The sequence below is a fragment of the Glossina fuscipes genome, unplaced genomic scaffold (assembly GCF_014805625.2).
Source record: "Glossina fuscipes isolate IAEA_lab_2018 unplaced genomic scaffold, Yale_Gfus_2 1, whole genome shotgun sequence".
NCBI lineage: Eukaryota > Metazoa > Arthropoda > Insecta > Diptera > Glossinidae > Glossina > Glossina fuscipes.
In genome coordinates, this window is record NW_023998415.1 from 5268517 (window position 1) to 5280702 (window position 12186).

The 12186-nt window shown below is 34.0% G+C and overlaps 4 protein-coding genes across 7 annotated transcripts; 1 reads left to right on the top strand and 3 right to left on the bottom strand.

Annotated features, from left to right (window-relative positions):
• Positions 1–281: 281 nt before the first annotated feature.
• LOC119631374 (DNA-directed RNA polymerase III subunit RPC8) lies at positions 282–2808 on the bottom strand. 4 transcript variants are annotated; one of them, XM_038023524.1, is made up of 4 exons: positions 2385–2808; positions 2183–2330; positions 1848–2104; positions 282–1784 (listed from the first exon to the last, which is right to left on the bottom strand). In XM_038023524.1, exons 1-4 carry the CDS (start codon positions 2493–2495, stop codon positions 1638–1640), a joined length of 663 nt encoding a protein of 220 aa, XP_037879452.1. In that variant the 5' UTR covers positions 2496–2808; the 3' UTR covers positions 282–1637. The 4 variants fall into 4 exon arrangements, 3 of the variants coding, with proteins under 3 accessions (XP_037879452.1, XP_037879451.1, XP_037879449.1); XM_038023523.1 differs by having other exon boundaries at positions 283–1784; positions 2156–2330; positions 2385–2807; XR_005246651.1 differs by having other exon boundaries at positions 289–962; positions 1024–1784; positions 1848–2330; positions 2385–2800.
• Positions 2809–3721: 913 nt separating this feature from the next.
• Positions 3722–5721, bottom strand: LOC119631324 (cytochrome c1, heme protein, mitochondrial). The gene is made up of 6 exons (XM_038023432.1): positions 5544–5721; positions 5113–5160; positions 4794–4942; positions 4588–4720; positions 4225–4518; positions 3722–4158 (listed from the first exon to the last, which is right to left on the bottom strand). The coding sequence occupies exons 1-6, from the start codon at positions 5613–5615 to the stop codon at positions 3931–3933; spliced, it is 924 nt and encodes a 307-aa protein (XP_037879360.1). The 5' UTR covers positions 5616–5721; the 3' UTR covers positions 3722–3930.
• A 2089-nt stretch (positions 5722–7810) lies between these two features.
• LOC119631677 (prostaglandin E synthase 2) lies at positions 7811–9375 on the bottom strand. The gene is made up of 3 exons (XM_038024093.1): positions 8497–9375; positions 8034–8440; positions 7811–7976 (listed from the first exon to the last, which is right to left on the bottom strand). Exons 1-3 carry the CDS (start codon positions 9228–9230, stop codon positions 7867–7869), a joined length of 1251 nt encoding a protein of 416 aa, XP_037880021.1. The 5' UTR covers positions 9231–9375; the 3' UTR covers positions 7811–7866.
• A 97-nt stretch (positions 9376–9472) lies between these two features.
• LOC119631301 (myosin-M heavy chain) lies at positions 9473–12123 on the top strand. The gene is made up of 4 exons (XM_038023381.1): positions 9473–9522; positions 9591–9745; positions 10219–11333; positions 11397–12123. Exons 2-4 carry the CDS (start codon positions 9598–9600, stop codon positions 12063–12065), a joined length of 1932 nt encoding a protein of 643 aa, XP_037879309.1. The 5' UTR covers positions 9473–9522; positions 9591–9597; the 3' UTR covers positions 12066–12123.
• The last annotated feature ends 63 nt before the right edge of the window (positions 12124–12186 follow it).

Here is a 12186-nt window from a genome sequence, read left to right on the forward strand (position 1 = left end):
TTTATTTTTATCAATTTTTTTTTTTATCAAATACTCATGTCTCTCTCGCTCTATCTCTCTCTCTCTCTCTCTCTCCCTCTGCATTAAATTCTAATAAAATGAAAAATAACAATAATAAAATAAAAAATAAATTATTCATAAAAAAGACTTAAAATAAAAAAAAAATTGAAAAAAAAAAAAAAAAAAAAAAAAAAAATACAAAAAAAAATGAAAAAAAAAATAAGAAAATGAGAAAATAGAAGTTTTGTGAAACACGACCTAAAATTATATGAATAAAAATATTGAAAATATAAAAATTTTAACGTAAATAAAAATATTGTAAAAAAAAATGCTGAAGTTGTCGTGGTTTTAAATCGAAAATGGTGGAAACAAAGGCAAGAGTGCCGAACATCTCGATTCCAAATCGTAATAACATTTATTCGCTAAATTAAAAGCCTATTGCTTTGATTTGATTTCGATAATCACTTATGCACGGTTGGCGATTTTTTCTTTGCGGAGGTCCGCCAACGCTATAATCTTGACGGACGGCGTGTAAGCAGCTTGCAAAACAATGATTCATAACAATTGTTAGGTTTTTATACCCTACACACCACTTGTAGTATATAAGGCTATATTAAGTTTGAGCGTATGGAACGACCCACTTCTTACTATACCGATAAGAATCAATTCCTGAATCCTTTTAAGCTTTCCTTTTTTCTTGTGTTTCACCTAAAGGCCACAATTTTCAAGACATTTTGATAACATGTTACAGCCCGAATATGAATGCTATTGAAAATGGTTCGAATCTGATCATTTGCCATATAAAAGGCAGTATCTTGAGAAGTCGTCATGCGAATAGCTGTGGAGCAGGTGTATCTAACGATCTCTCCTGGTCCACTATAATGATTTTAGATTTTTTTTTTTTCTAATTTGACTACACTCGTTAATTCCATAAAATTCTGCTTTGCAAAAGCATAGATAGACTATAAAAATAGAAATTTACATTTTATCGTCACAACATTGAATACGCTATGTTATATTTACAATATATTAGCATTTTTATATTCATAATCGAAAAATTGCGCTGAGGTTCGCATTAGGGAACCGATTGAATGTGTGCGATATGATCCAATAATGTAGTATTCTCTATCGCGTTCGCACTCGATTACAAAAAATGTCGCTGAACTCATGTGCGTCTTGTTTGATGACTATAAATAAGCTCGCAGCGAAAGAGGACTTCATCCACTCAGCACTTTTGCCTGCATCAACAAACTATAACTGATAGATCTGCTGATAGCAGATAATGATCTAAGTATGACCAAAACGATGCCTGAAAAAATAACGAAACGCTTTGGAGCTTTTATGTTTGCTTTGAGTTGATGGGTTACAAATCAATTCATCTCACCATGAACGTGGCTTTCTAAAAGCTAAAGTAAAAACTAAAAAAAATTTATATTTAATGAGATAATAGCGAAAACAAATAGATTTATGACGAGAATGGCGCATTTGGAAGGATATCTGAAGAAGTTTGCATTTTTTGGATGTCGATCAAATTAATACTTCAATTTATTCGAAACGAAACAAGCTGGAACTTGATACAAAGAGTGGATTCGATTCGAAAAGAACTTTTCTTTTGTTTTTTATTTAATTATTAACCATCATTCTTCGTAAGCGCCTTCACCATTCTCATCATTATCATAATCTACGTTATTTTCCTCTGCTTCTTCTTCATTGTTTGTTTCCTCGGCTTGCTGTTGCTGATCCCACCACGACAAAACACCCAATCCCGATTCGTTAATAGCAGCCTGAATAAAAGAATTATCGAAATAAATATGATTTAATCAGCACTTCTACTTTTAGTAACTTACTATAATCTTATATGGAGTTCTAGCTTCATTTGTTTGTTGAGCTGCTGAAGTACAACCTTGAGCTGATGTTCCCGGTTGTAGTGTTTCATTTTTAGGTGGCCCTATTGGTGAACTTTCCTCAAATATTTCACGCGAGACGCGAAACTTTATGGGCTCTCCTATGTCCATGAAAAGATCATGTTTACCGCCATCATCTAAAGGATACTCCCAGACCCAAGCACGTTCAGTTTCATCAAAACGTGACGGATGCTGCAGAGCTGTTGGTGGTATTAGAATATCATCGAAAAATCCTAACGTCACATGCACACCCTCATGGCTGCAACTGCGTATTTTACCCGTCAGCACATTTCCCACGGGCGGCCGGAACACTATGTAACGAAACACGACCTCCGTATGTGACGCCCCATCCCCCGGCAATATAAAAGAGTCTTTCAAAGAGACTACATCCTTTAATGCTATACATAAACCAACGTTAAGCAATACCTAAAATTGATAGTAATCTTACGTATAGTTCGTGGAGAAAGTTCTGACGTTTACCTTGTTCGCCAATTTACGGTTTATTTCATCTCGTACGGCTTCCAATAGTTTTAAATTAAATTGATCAGGACTTATGCGTACAGTATCTTTAAGTTCAGCCAAAACAAACATTTTCTTTGAAAAAATCTAAAATTACAATAACAACATTATAAACATTTGGAGGCTGCTTTCAATAGCCTTCAATGTTAAACATATGTTTTGTCGGCAAACCAGTGTTAGTAAGTGATTTCGATTATGCAGAAAATTTCTGTTGTTACATAGATAAGAAAATGATGAATCAAACGATGTTGTGTAAAATAAATTGTAATTGTACGTGACAAAATGTATGAAAGAGATGAAATATTGAAGATGAGGGCGATAAAGAGATAAAGCGACTTTTCAATATATGAGCAAAAGTCCAAATAAATAAAAGTCGTTTTTTACTTTTTATTTAAATAGTATATGAGAGATGTGAAGCGCTATTTGCATTATTTACATAAATTTTACGTTCACGCATGCAAGGTAAGAAAATCTAACGAAAATGCTTGTCAAAATTAAATCTCTAGATTTGTATAAAGCTCGAGAAAAATTGGTTAAAGTTGCAAATCTCTATTTTACATATATTAGCATCGCATTGTTTTAATAAATATTTAGATAAAAATAAAAGATAAGGAGAGACGTCACTGACGCGTCCAATGCATCCAAGAAGCAATTTTCAAAAAAACCGACACAAATGACACGAATACAAATAATTTGTTTTTGACGTTAGATTGAAACAATGGCAAATTAAAATCTTACCTAAGTGGACAAATGAATATAAAATTGCTTCCAAGGGAAAGGCACAGTTTTATACTAAAGGTAGTTTCATAAAAAAAAATTCTATAAACAAGTAGCTTTAAAGATGTTAATAATTAAGAGATTGTCTCGCCAATTAACAGAGAGGTAATAATCGAGCAATGTGCAGTATAGAAATATTCTAGGAAAAGGAATTAATGAAAACGAAATTTTCGTTGCAGTTGCAATTGACCTCAGTCACATCATTTTCACAAACTTTATTAAACAATTTTCTGTTGAGTATAAACATACACACAATAATTACGATAAATACATTTTATAAAAAAAAATAAAATTAAAAAAATTAGATTGGGCTAAGAGGCGGGGAGTAGTAGTATAACATATTTATTAATAAATAAGGAAATCACAAAGTGAAGAGGGCACGTTATGAATTTATACTATCAATATCTTGTTCTTAATTAGCGCTGAACACGATCTCAATGCTTTCAGAATTATTTAATTATTTTATATTTCGTTTGTGTATTTTCTTTATTTAAGTTTTAAATTATAGTTTCTTTTTTAAAAGTAATCTTTATTTTTTAATTGTTTAGCTTTTCAATTATCGTATTTAACAAATGTGATAACATGTTGGATATATAAGGAAGTTCTCCTTAAAACATCCTCAATGAGTGGCTTTAGCTCTTGTTGCTTTTTCTACTGCTTTTTTGTTATTGTTGCGTAATTTAGCAAATTCTCGTTTTGTATTGACTTATTATGGCATTTGTGTTAGACTTTAATCCTTCTTAGGGACGAAGAAAATTTTTCGTGATTTTAAAGTCGACCACTTGTGTCTTTTAATATAGTAAGCGAGGATAGTTAAAATGGTCATAAGCCCGACAGTTTTGATAAGCATTTGTTTGCGTACATCGTGTTCGGGCTCTGAGGTCCACTTGAGGAAGGTGGACACATCTTTGGCTAGCTGACTTGCAGTTGGTGGTGTACCATCCTCGTATTCAATGACCTGATAAGTAAAAGAATTCATATATTTGTATTTGTTCTCTAAGATAGTATTTTAAAGGATATTTACTTCATTGTATAAAACTTGAGCCATAGAAATAGCACCTCCTGGGAAATAAGGATTGTAGTATTGACCATCACGCAACGCTACACCGGCCGGGGCGTCGAAGTAGCCAGTAAGCAGCGAAAAAATGTAATCCTCACCACCTTTGCGAGCCGATACTATGTAACTTAAATCTGGCGGATAAGCGCCGTTGTTGGCAGCGCGAGCAGCCTCTTCATTGGGATAAGGTGCTGGGAAGTAATCCGATAGCTTACCAGGACGATTATAATATTCTCCGTTATCATCAGGACCATCTTTTACCTAAAATTTATTTTAAAGCAGGCTAGCAAAAACTGAACAGAAACCTAATAAGACTGAAGTTTAACTTACGGTAATGGCAGCTGCCTCCGCTTTGGCTTCAGCCTCAGTATGTGAAACACCAATTAAATTACGATAAGCAATGTATTGCATAGAATGGCAGGCGGAACAAACCTGCTTGTACACTTCGTAACCACGACGGACACTATACAAAACATTGTTCACGATACCCGGTAATTCTTAAAAAAATTTCTTTCTAATGAATATGATTTGCTAACCTGGTGTGATCCAGCGAGGCAATTATACCACTGTGGCTCCATGGCATCTTAGGTGGATGCACCTCGGTGCCCGAAGCTTCGACAGATTGCTCCAAGGCATAAATAAGTGCACCAACACCTCCGGTTAAAGCACCAATGGTAGCAAAAAGCTACAAACACAAAATACAAACAATCATGTAATACAACAAAAATCAAAATAACGCATTGAGGTTATGCTAATTGCAAAGTTGACATTTGTGTTCAATTCATTTTCAAGTGTGTTACATACGTGTATGCGTATGCACTAATATGCACTCATATGTTTCTTCACAAAGCTTACCTTCTTTTGACCATTGGTCCAAGTTTTGGTAGTTGAGAGATTATTGGCCTAAAAAGTATACTTATTAATGGCAATATTCTTAAAAAACTATTTTATAGATTTTTGATTATTCAGGAAAAAGGCAAAGAGCAAAGAAAGAAAGAACAAAACCTCAATTATGGATTACATAATATCACGGCTAGGGAATTTTTCTTCAATCACTGCTATTATAACTTAACACTTCTTAGTAATTGAATAAACAATCTCAATGATAATTCTTCTTTGATTTTGTTTGGAATCGTAAGGGCAAGAGAACATTTTAATTGATTTTTTTCTTATTATATTACATATTATTTTGCTTGGGATCTTTATAAAGATTCATTTTTTGTGATGATTTAACACTCTTTATCTCTGATGATTTTGAATAAATATAGTTTATGCGTCCATCGTACCTGCTGTAGATTCAATGCAGGTGCAGATTTAAGCAGTTTTGAACCACAAATTCTTCCTAATGTAGCCGCCATAGTCTTGGTTAAAGAAGGTACAACACGACTTTTTGGAGGAGTGAAAGAAAATTCGAAAATGTATTACGAAAAAAGTGCACCAACACTCTCGCGACGCACAAACACTTTATCAAATGCGTTACACATAATTGAGCTAATGATGCCAGACTGCTCATCACCGTATGCCATCGCAAATTAGAAGGGCTTGTTTAAAGCGTAATTACGATAAAGCATAATAAACATTATAAATGTTACATTAATGTCCGTCACAATTTTAGAGAAGAAAACTGTTATCCACTCCTCATACCATGTTGTCCTAATTATGGAAAATGCTTATTCTTACGGTGTTGTTTTGCGCAGTTTTTTAATATATTTGGGAAAATGTGGATTTCATTATTTTTATGTGGAATGTATATTCGTCATTATATAAGGAGAGCGTTGTTCCTTTCTAATTTTAATGGATCAACTCCAAATGTTTAAATGTTATCAATAGCAATTAAACTCGTTGCTTTAGATATTATTTATAGATTTAGATATTATTTAGGCAATGACGATATTTCCTACGAATACCTACATGTGTTGCTAGAAGCATTTGGCTATGTTTTCATATACAGATCGCTCTTCCATTCTCCCTCTCTGTGCTTGTGTTGCCTATTCAGATATATTCATCAGGTTTGAAAAGTTCTCAAAAGTAGGAGTATGCAACATTAACTGCCTACATGGTCGCTGGAACTTTTTCATTTTGCTATGCCAACGGCTTTTGTTAAGTTGGTCCGTTAGATAATGTTATTTTACAGAGTTGGTCCGTTAGATAATGTTAAGTTTTTGTTTTGCCGACGGCTTTTGTTAATTTGGTGCGTTAGATAATGTTATTTTACAGAGTTGGTCCGTTAGATAGTGTTAATCCTAATGTTGGTCCTTTATTTTACAGAGTTGAACCTTCTGGTCTGTTAAGTTGCGCGTTTGTGTAGGCCTCCATCATATTGTTCATTCAACACGGATCCCTAAAATGACACCCATGGCTGAAATTGAAGTTTATTCGCAAAGATAAAGTTATGGTTGAATTCGTTCGCTCGTTCGTTCTTTCTTCTTTATGAAATGTTAAACCACGAATTCCGCAAAGTGGCAATACTACAAGCACATATGTTAACAAACTGCTAAAGATTTGATTTTCTGAACTATAATAAGACGTACGCCTAAAATATGATCATCATCCACGCAGAATCTCTGCTTTTAAAGAGAATTCTTTTAAGGGGGAGACAAATTATTGCTTAAGGTTTCGATAGTCATCATAATTACGATGATCTCATTACGTTTGCAAATGTTCGCAAATTTGTTTCACATGTATTTTATTTTGAATCAGGATAAAATCAGGATTAAAATGTTTCTTTTACAGTATAAAAATCTTCAAAATAATTCAAATTGCAATAAAGGCACAAAATTGATTTTTTGATTTGTTTTGCGGATATCACTCCACGTTTTGTTATAGAGAAGGAAACTAGCATGGAATTAAATTTACTTAACAAATTTTTATATATATACATTTTCAGATTTGGACGGTAAACAATTTTTCTTGTTTTTTTTTTTTTTCATTCCTGTGATAATCTTGTACACTTGCACTTAAGGTTTTTATATTTCTTCTTTATAATTTATAATAAGCGATAAAGTTTTTTTGGTGGTCTACATTTAGGTTCCCGGTTATCAGAGAATTATGTATTTTGCCTATTTTTCTACTTTTGTTTTCAAAAATTTTTCTTTGGTTAAAAATTCCGGCAAAACAATTTCTAAATCAAAAAACGAAATATTTTGAAAGCAAGGTGTCGCAGAGCGGAACACAACAAACATAACTCAAAATGTATATGACGAGTTTAAGGTAGCTTTTCTTTGTGATACCTACACGTAGCGTAACCGTACACCAATTTCATTAAATAGGTATCGTTGATAAAGCTGGATCTTGCCAGATATGTTTTAAAGATTTAGTTGTAGAAGAGAATATTCTCTCCGAATATGTGAAACATTGACAATATTGAAATATGGTAGGTTTATACATACGGCCTTCACAGATAATATCAATTTACCAGATTCTTTTAAAACCGAGGATAAAATATATTCGATCGGTAATCTTTTAGAAAGCAGCTGTAACGAATTTAGTTTAATTTATTAATTAGCTAATTCAGAATTGTTTGAAATAAAAGACTTCTTTATAAATTTTATAATTTAACATTTAAAAATATATAAGCCTAATTTTTCAAAATACATCAAATAAAAATAATTAATTCGATACGTTTGCCAGTAACGACGGTACTTGGCCTTCAATACGTTCTCTTATTAAATTACCCCGGTTTTGCTGCACTAGTTGTTTGACATCATAATACCATCCACCTAAAAAAATTTCGTAACAAAGGAATTTATTTTCTTTTGAAAGCAAAAATTCTTTACTAATTTTGGTTTTCTCCATGCAGTCCTTGAAAGCTTGACAACCCTCCATACTGCTCAGTACGCCATAAACAGCTAAGTCACCTAAATTAGGCTGTTTCCCACCCAAGAATTTACTTTTACATTTATCCACTTCCCTCATCCATTTATTAAGGGCGTCATATATATGTCCACGCACATCGTCGCTTAAATTGTGTCGTCGTTTCAGAATTTTTGATATCGTCCACATAGCAGTAGCACCAACGTACACCATTAAGTCGCGTTCCCATTTCGGAAAATGTATATCCCATTCACCAGCTTCAGAAAACCATTGAAATGTCTCGAAAGCTTCACCCAACGATTGATAACAATTAGGTGATATCAAATGAACCAAATGTTGATCCGCCCAAGTTCGCCATTTACGTTCAGTTCTGTAATTACACAAATTAATTTTATTTTGTCGCAATTACTTGACTTCTTTTCTTACTGTTCAGTTTCTTTAGTGTGAGTTTTTGGAGTACGTTCTTGGTACATAAGAAAATATTTATTCATAATATCATGTTTTTTTTTATCATCATTGTCGAAAAACGAAATGGTTGGATAAAAATCTGCCAATTCTCCTATATCACTACTTTTATCATTTAAATAGGTAGATAGTAGAGATATTATGGCGCTGGAGTCAGTCATTTGCACATATGACCCGTTTGCTTGTTTAATCAATATCATAGGTACTTTTTTCTGGGGTGACCATTTTATATCTTGCCGCAGGACAGCGTCTACTTCCACTACCGAATATGATATTCCCATGTAATCCAAAAATGCTCTTACCTTACAACAAAACGGACAAGTTTGAAATTGAAACAGCGTGATATCTAAACCCGTTTTGTCGTTTGGATTTATGTAACGTTTTGTGATCTTAACACCAGCTGGAAACTGAGCTATACGGATAGGCAATGTCCGCTCGTGTTCTTTGTGTGAATCTTTGCCCTTCCAATTGTTGATTAATGAGTAGATGGTGCCTCCGGTAGCCCCCACAGTAGTTCCCAATAATGCTAACTTTAAAGTATTACCACTGCCTCTACCGGCGCCGCCATTACTATTACCAGCATTTGTCTTGAATTCCCTCAGTCGCAGATTACGTGGTATTACAATTAAACGCGAATTATTAAAATTAACTGATTGGCGTGCTAAAAAAATACCAAAAGTACGGTAAGCAGCCATTTCGTTGGAAATTTTGCTAAATTTTACTAAGAATTAATAAATTTTCTACGATTTCTGCCTTTTTAAAAAAATTGGCAGAATTTTCACATTGCTTTTTGACAAACTGAAATTAAGAAAAATTTCTCCCAACTGACAGTGTCAGGAAAAATCGATACATAAAAAAATTGCTCTTACGTTAAAAGTCAAGAAATGACAGTTATGGCAACACTGCTTTTTAATTCAAATTGTTTGAAAAGAAGAATCATTTTAAATTAAGTCGCTTGCCAGCTGTCGCGTTTTCTAAACATAATTGGTGAGCATTTTTCGGATTTTTTGCTATTTATTAAGTAAATGATTGAAATTAATTATCTTTTTTCGAAGTGCAAATATGTATACTCGTAAGGAACGATCTTATAGTAGTCCTGTTAATGAAATGGCTTCACCGCGAACGCCCGAAACGGCTTTGAGTTTTAGCCGCGAACTGCGTCAAGTGTTGCAGGAGCGCAATTTGTTGACTGCTAAGAGCAGAACGAAGGGTACGTTTTCCAAAGTAATATAAAAATAACTTTTCCACTTTTTAATGCTTGCCGGCAAATATTTCCTTGCCAATTTTGCTATTTTATCTTTGACCTGAGCATTGAAACTGTATGAATAGTATACGCAAGTATGCATGCGCGAATGTGCAGTTATTGCAAACAATTCCATTGGAAATCCCTCCAGAAATACGCTCACTTTTCAATTAATGTTTACGTCAGAAAGGAAGGAAAGTTTCATGTTTCGCGCATATATTCTTATTTATGAATGAGTATGCGAGTATGAGTATGAAGGAGTATGCATCATGGACGGAACGCGCGGTATCTGAGTGTAAGCCGAGAATCTATTACGGAAATGCATAGGAAATTTGCTTAAGATCCAATAACGATATTGTCCTCGATACTTATTTTGAACATTTTTTCTTTTATATTCTGATGGATGTAACATGGATGTTATTGTTTTTTCTTATTTTCAGTTTGCTCGATGTTAGCTGGAGGCACTGGTAATACACCCATTTCAACTCCTAGCAGTGAAGTAGATAAAAGACGTAACTTCCGTTTGCAGGCTATACAAGAAATTGTGAGTTCTGAAAAGACTTACTTGCAGCAGTTGGAGCTGTTAATGGAATATTTCGTTAAGCCTTTAAAAGAAGAAAAAGTTATTGACGAGACCAGTCACATTGCTTTGTTTGGTCAGATTGAAATGATCCATAATTTAAATGGTGAATTTTTGCAAGAATTGCAATCTGATATGAACAATGTGGCAAAAGCTTTTTTACGAATGGCACCTTTTTTTAAACTATATTCCGTGTATGCCTTTGACTATCGGAACGCGTTATTTTTATTGCAACATTTGGTATCGAAAAATGCGGGCTTTCGTCGATTTTTGGAAGTAAACGAATCGCGACCAGAGGTGCAGCGTAAATTAAATTCTCTTATGATTGTACCCATACAAAGAGTGCCGCGATATAAACTATTGTTGGAACAAGTACTTCTCTATACCAGTCCGGCTGACACTGACTTTAAAGCGTTGAGACAATCGGTCAAAGAGATTGAAAACACGGTATCTCATATTAATTCTTGCGTGGAAGATCAAGAAGTTACGCAAGTGTTGATTAATTTACAAAATTCCTTGGTTAATCGAACGCCGAATATAGTGCAGCCATCTCGTAAAGTTATCAAAGAGGGTGTTTTGCAGAAAATCACTCGCAATGGTGAAGAAATTAAAAGATATTGTGTCTTAATGTCAGATATATTCATGTATTGCAAAATACTAAAAGAGAGATTGCCCAATACGGCAGTGGACAATGCTTTAGAATGTTGTTGTATATTTCCGTTGAAGAAATGTAAAGTTTATGAACTTCTACCGGGTAATTTTAAAATTACATGTCAGGGCGATGGTATTATATTTAGCACCAGTGATATGCAAGTATGCCGTGCATGGATCGGATTTATACGTGATGCTATTGACTTGCATATACAGTGTCGCAAGACGTTACGCAAGGAGAGTAGCAAACGTACGCCATTGCGTAAAAAGGATGTTAAGCATTTCGGGGAAGAGTACATGTTGAGCCCCCGCGGAAAGCGCTGCGTAAGCAAAACCTATTTTATTGTTTTTAAATTGAATATCGCGTTACATTTATTGTGTTTTCAGGATTTTGAGTCAATATTTCGTAATAAAAATCGTACTACTGACTCGGAAGAGGAATCCGATCAATCTTTTACAAGCAAATCTTGCTTTACTAATAAACGGAAAAGCGTGAAACGTTCCTTTTCAATGCCATCGATGAATTCCGAAAATATAGACTTACGTCAAGACCTAAAGACTGAGTTGGCTAAAAGAATAGTAATGGAAAAGAGTATATCACGATCTTGCAAACTTTCATCGAATAATAAACTTGGAAGAGCTCGTGGTATTTTGAAAAAAAATCGATTAGAACACAACAAAATCGGTACTTCTGTGGACCATCTTGAACCAAATTATGCTTTTGCTGATCGGGATATTAGTAGCAAGTCCCGCTTTCTTGCTAATAAAGTAGATAGTAATTTGCAGAATAATATCACTGCTTGGAGCGCCGACGGTCGCTCTCATAATTTGAAGTCTAATAATAGCGATTATGTAACGTATCCGTTTGCGATACCTAAGAAGTTTCGAAATGATATAAATTCGCCGCCGAAAAAGAAACGTGTAAAATTTGACAATAGCTTAAATGCTGTTTACGAGCAACCGCAACGATTTGAATTCCCTCGACAATTAGCTCAAGCTAGCGAGCGTCCCAGTCTACGGGAAAGAATTTATGATTTTTTCGCGAAATTGTTTTAAAATTTTATTTTAAGTGCATTGTAAGGAAATTGACTACAAAGAAGGAAAGAAGAAAGAAAAGGGGAAAAAGTTTTGTAATTTTTTTTATTTATATCTTTTACTTGTAAGAAAAAAGTATTTG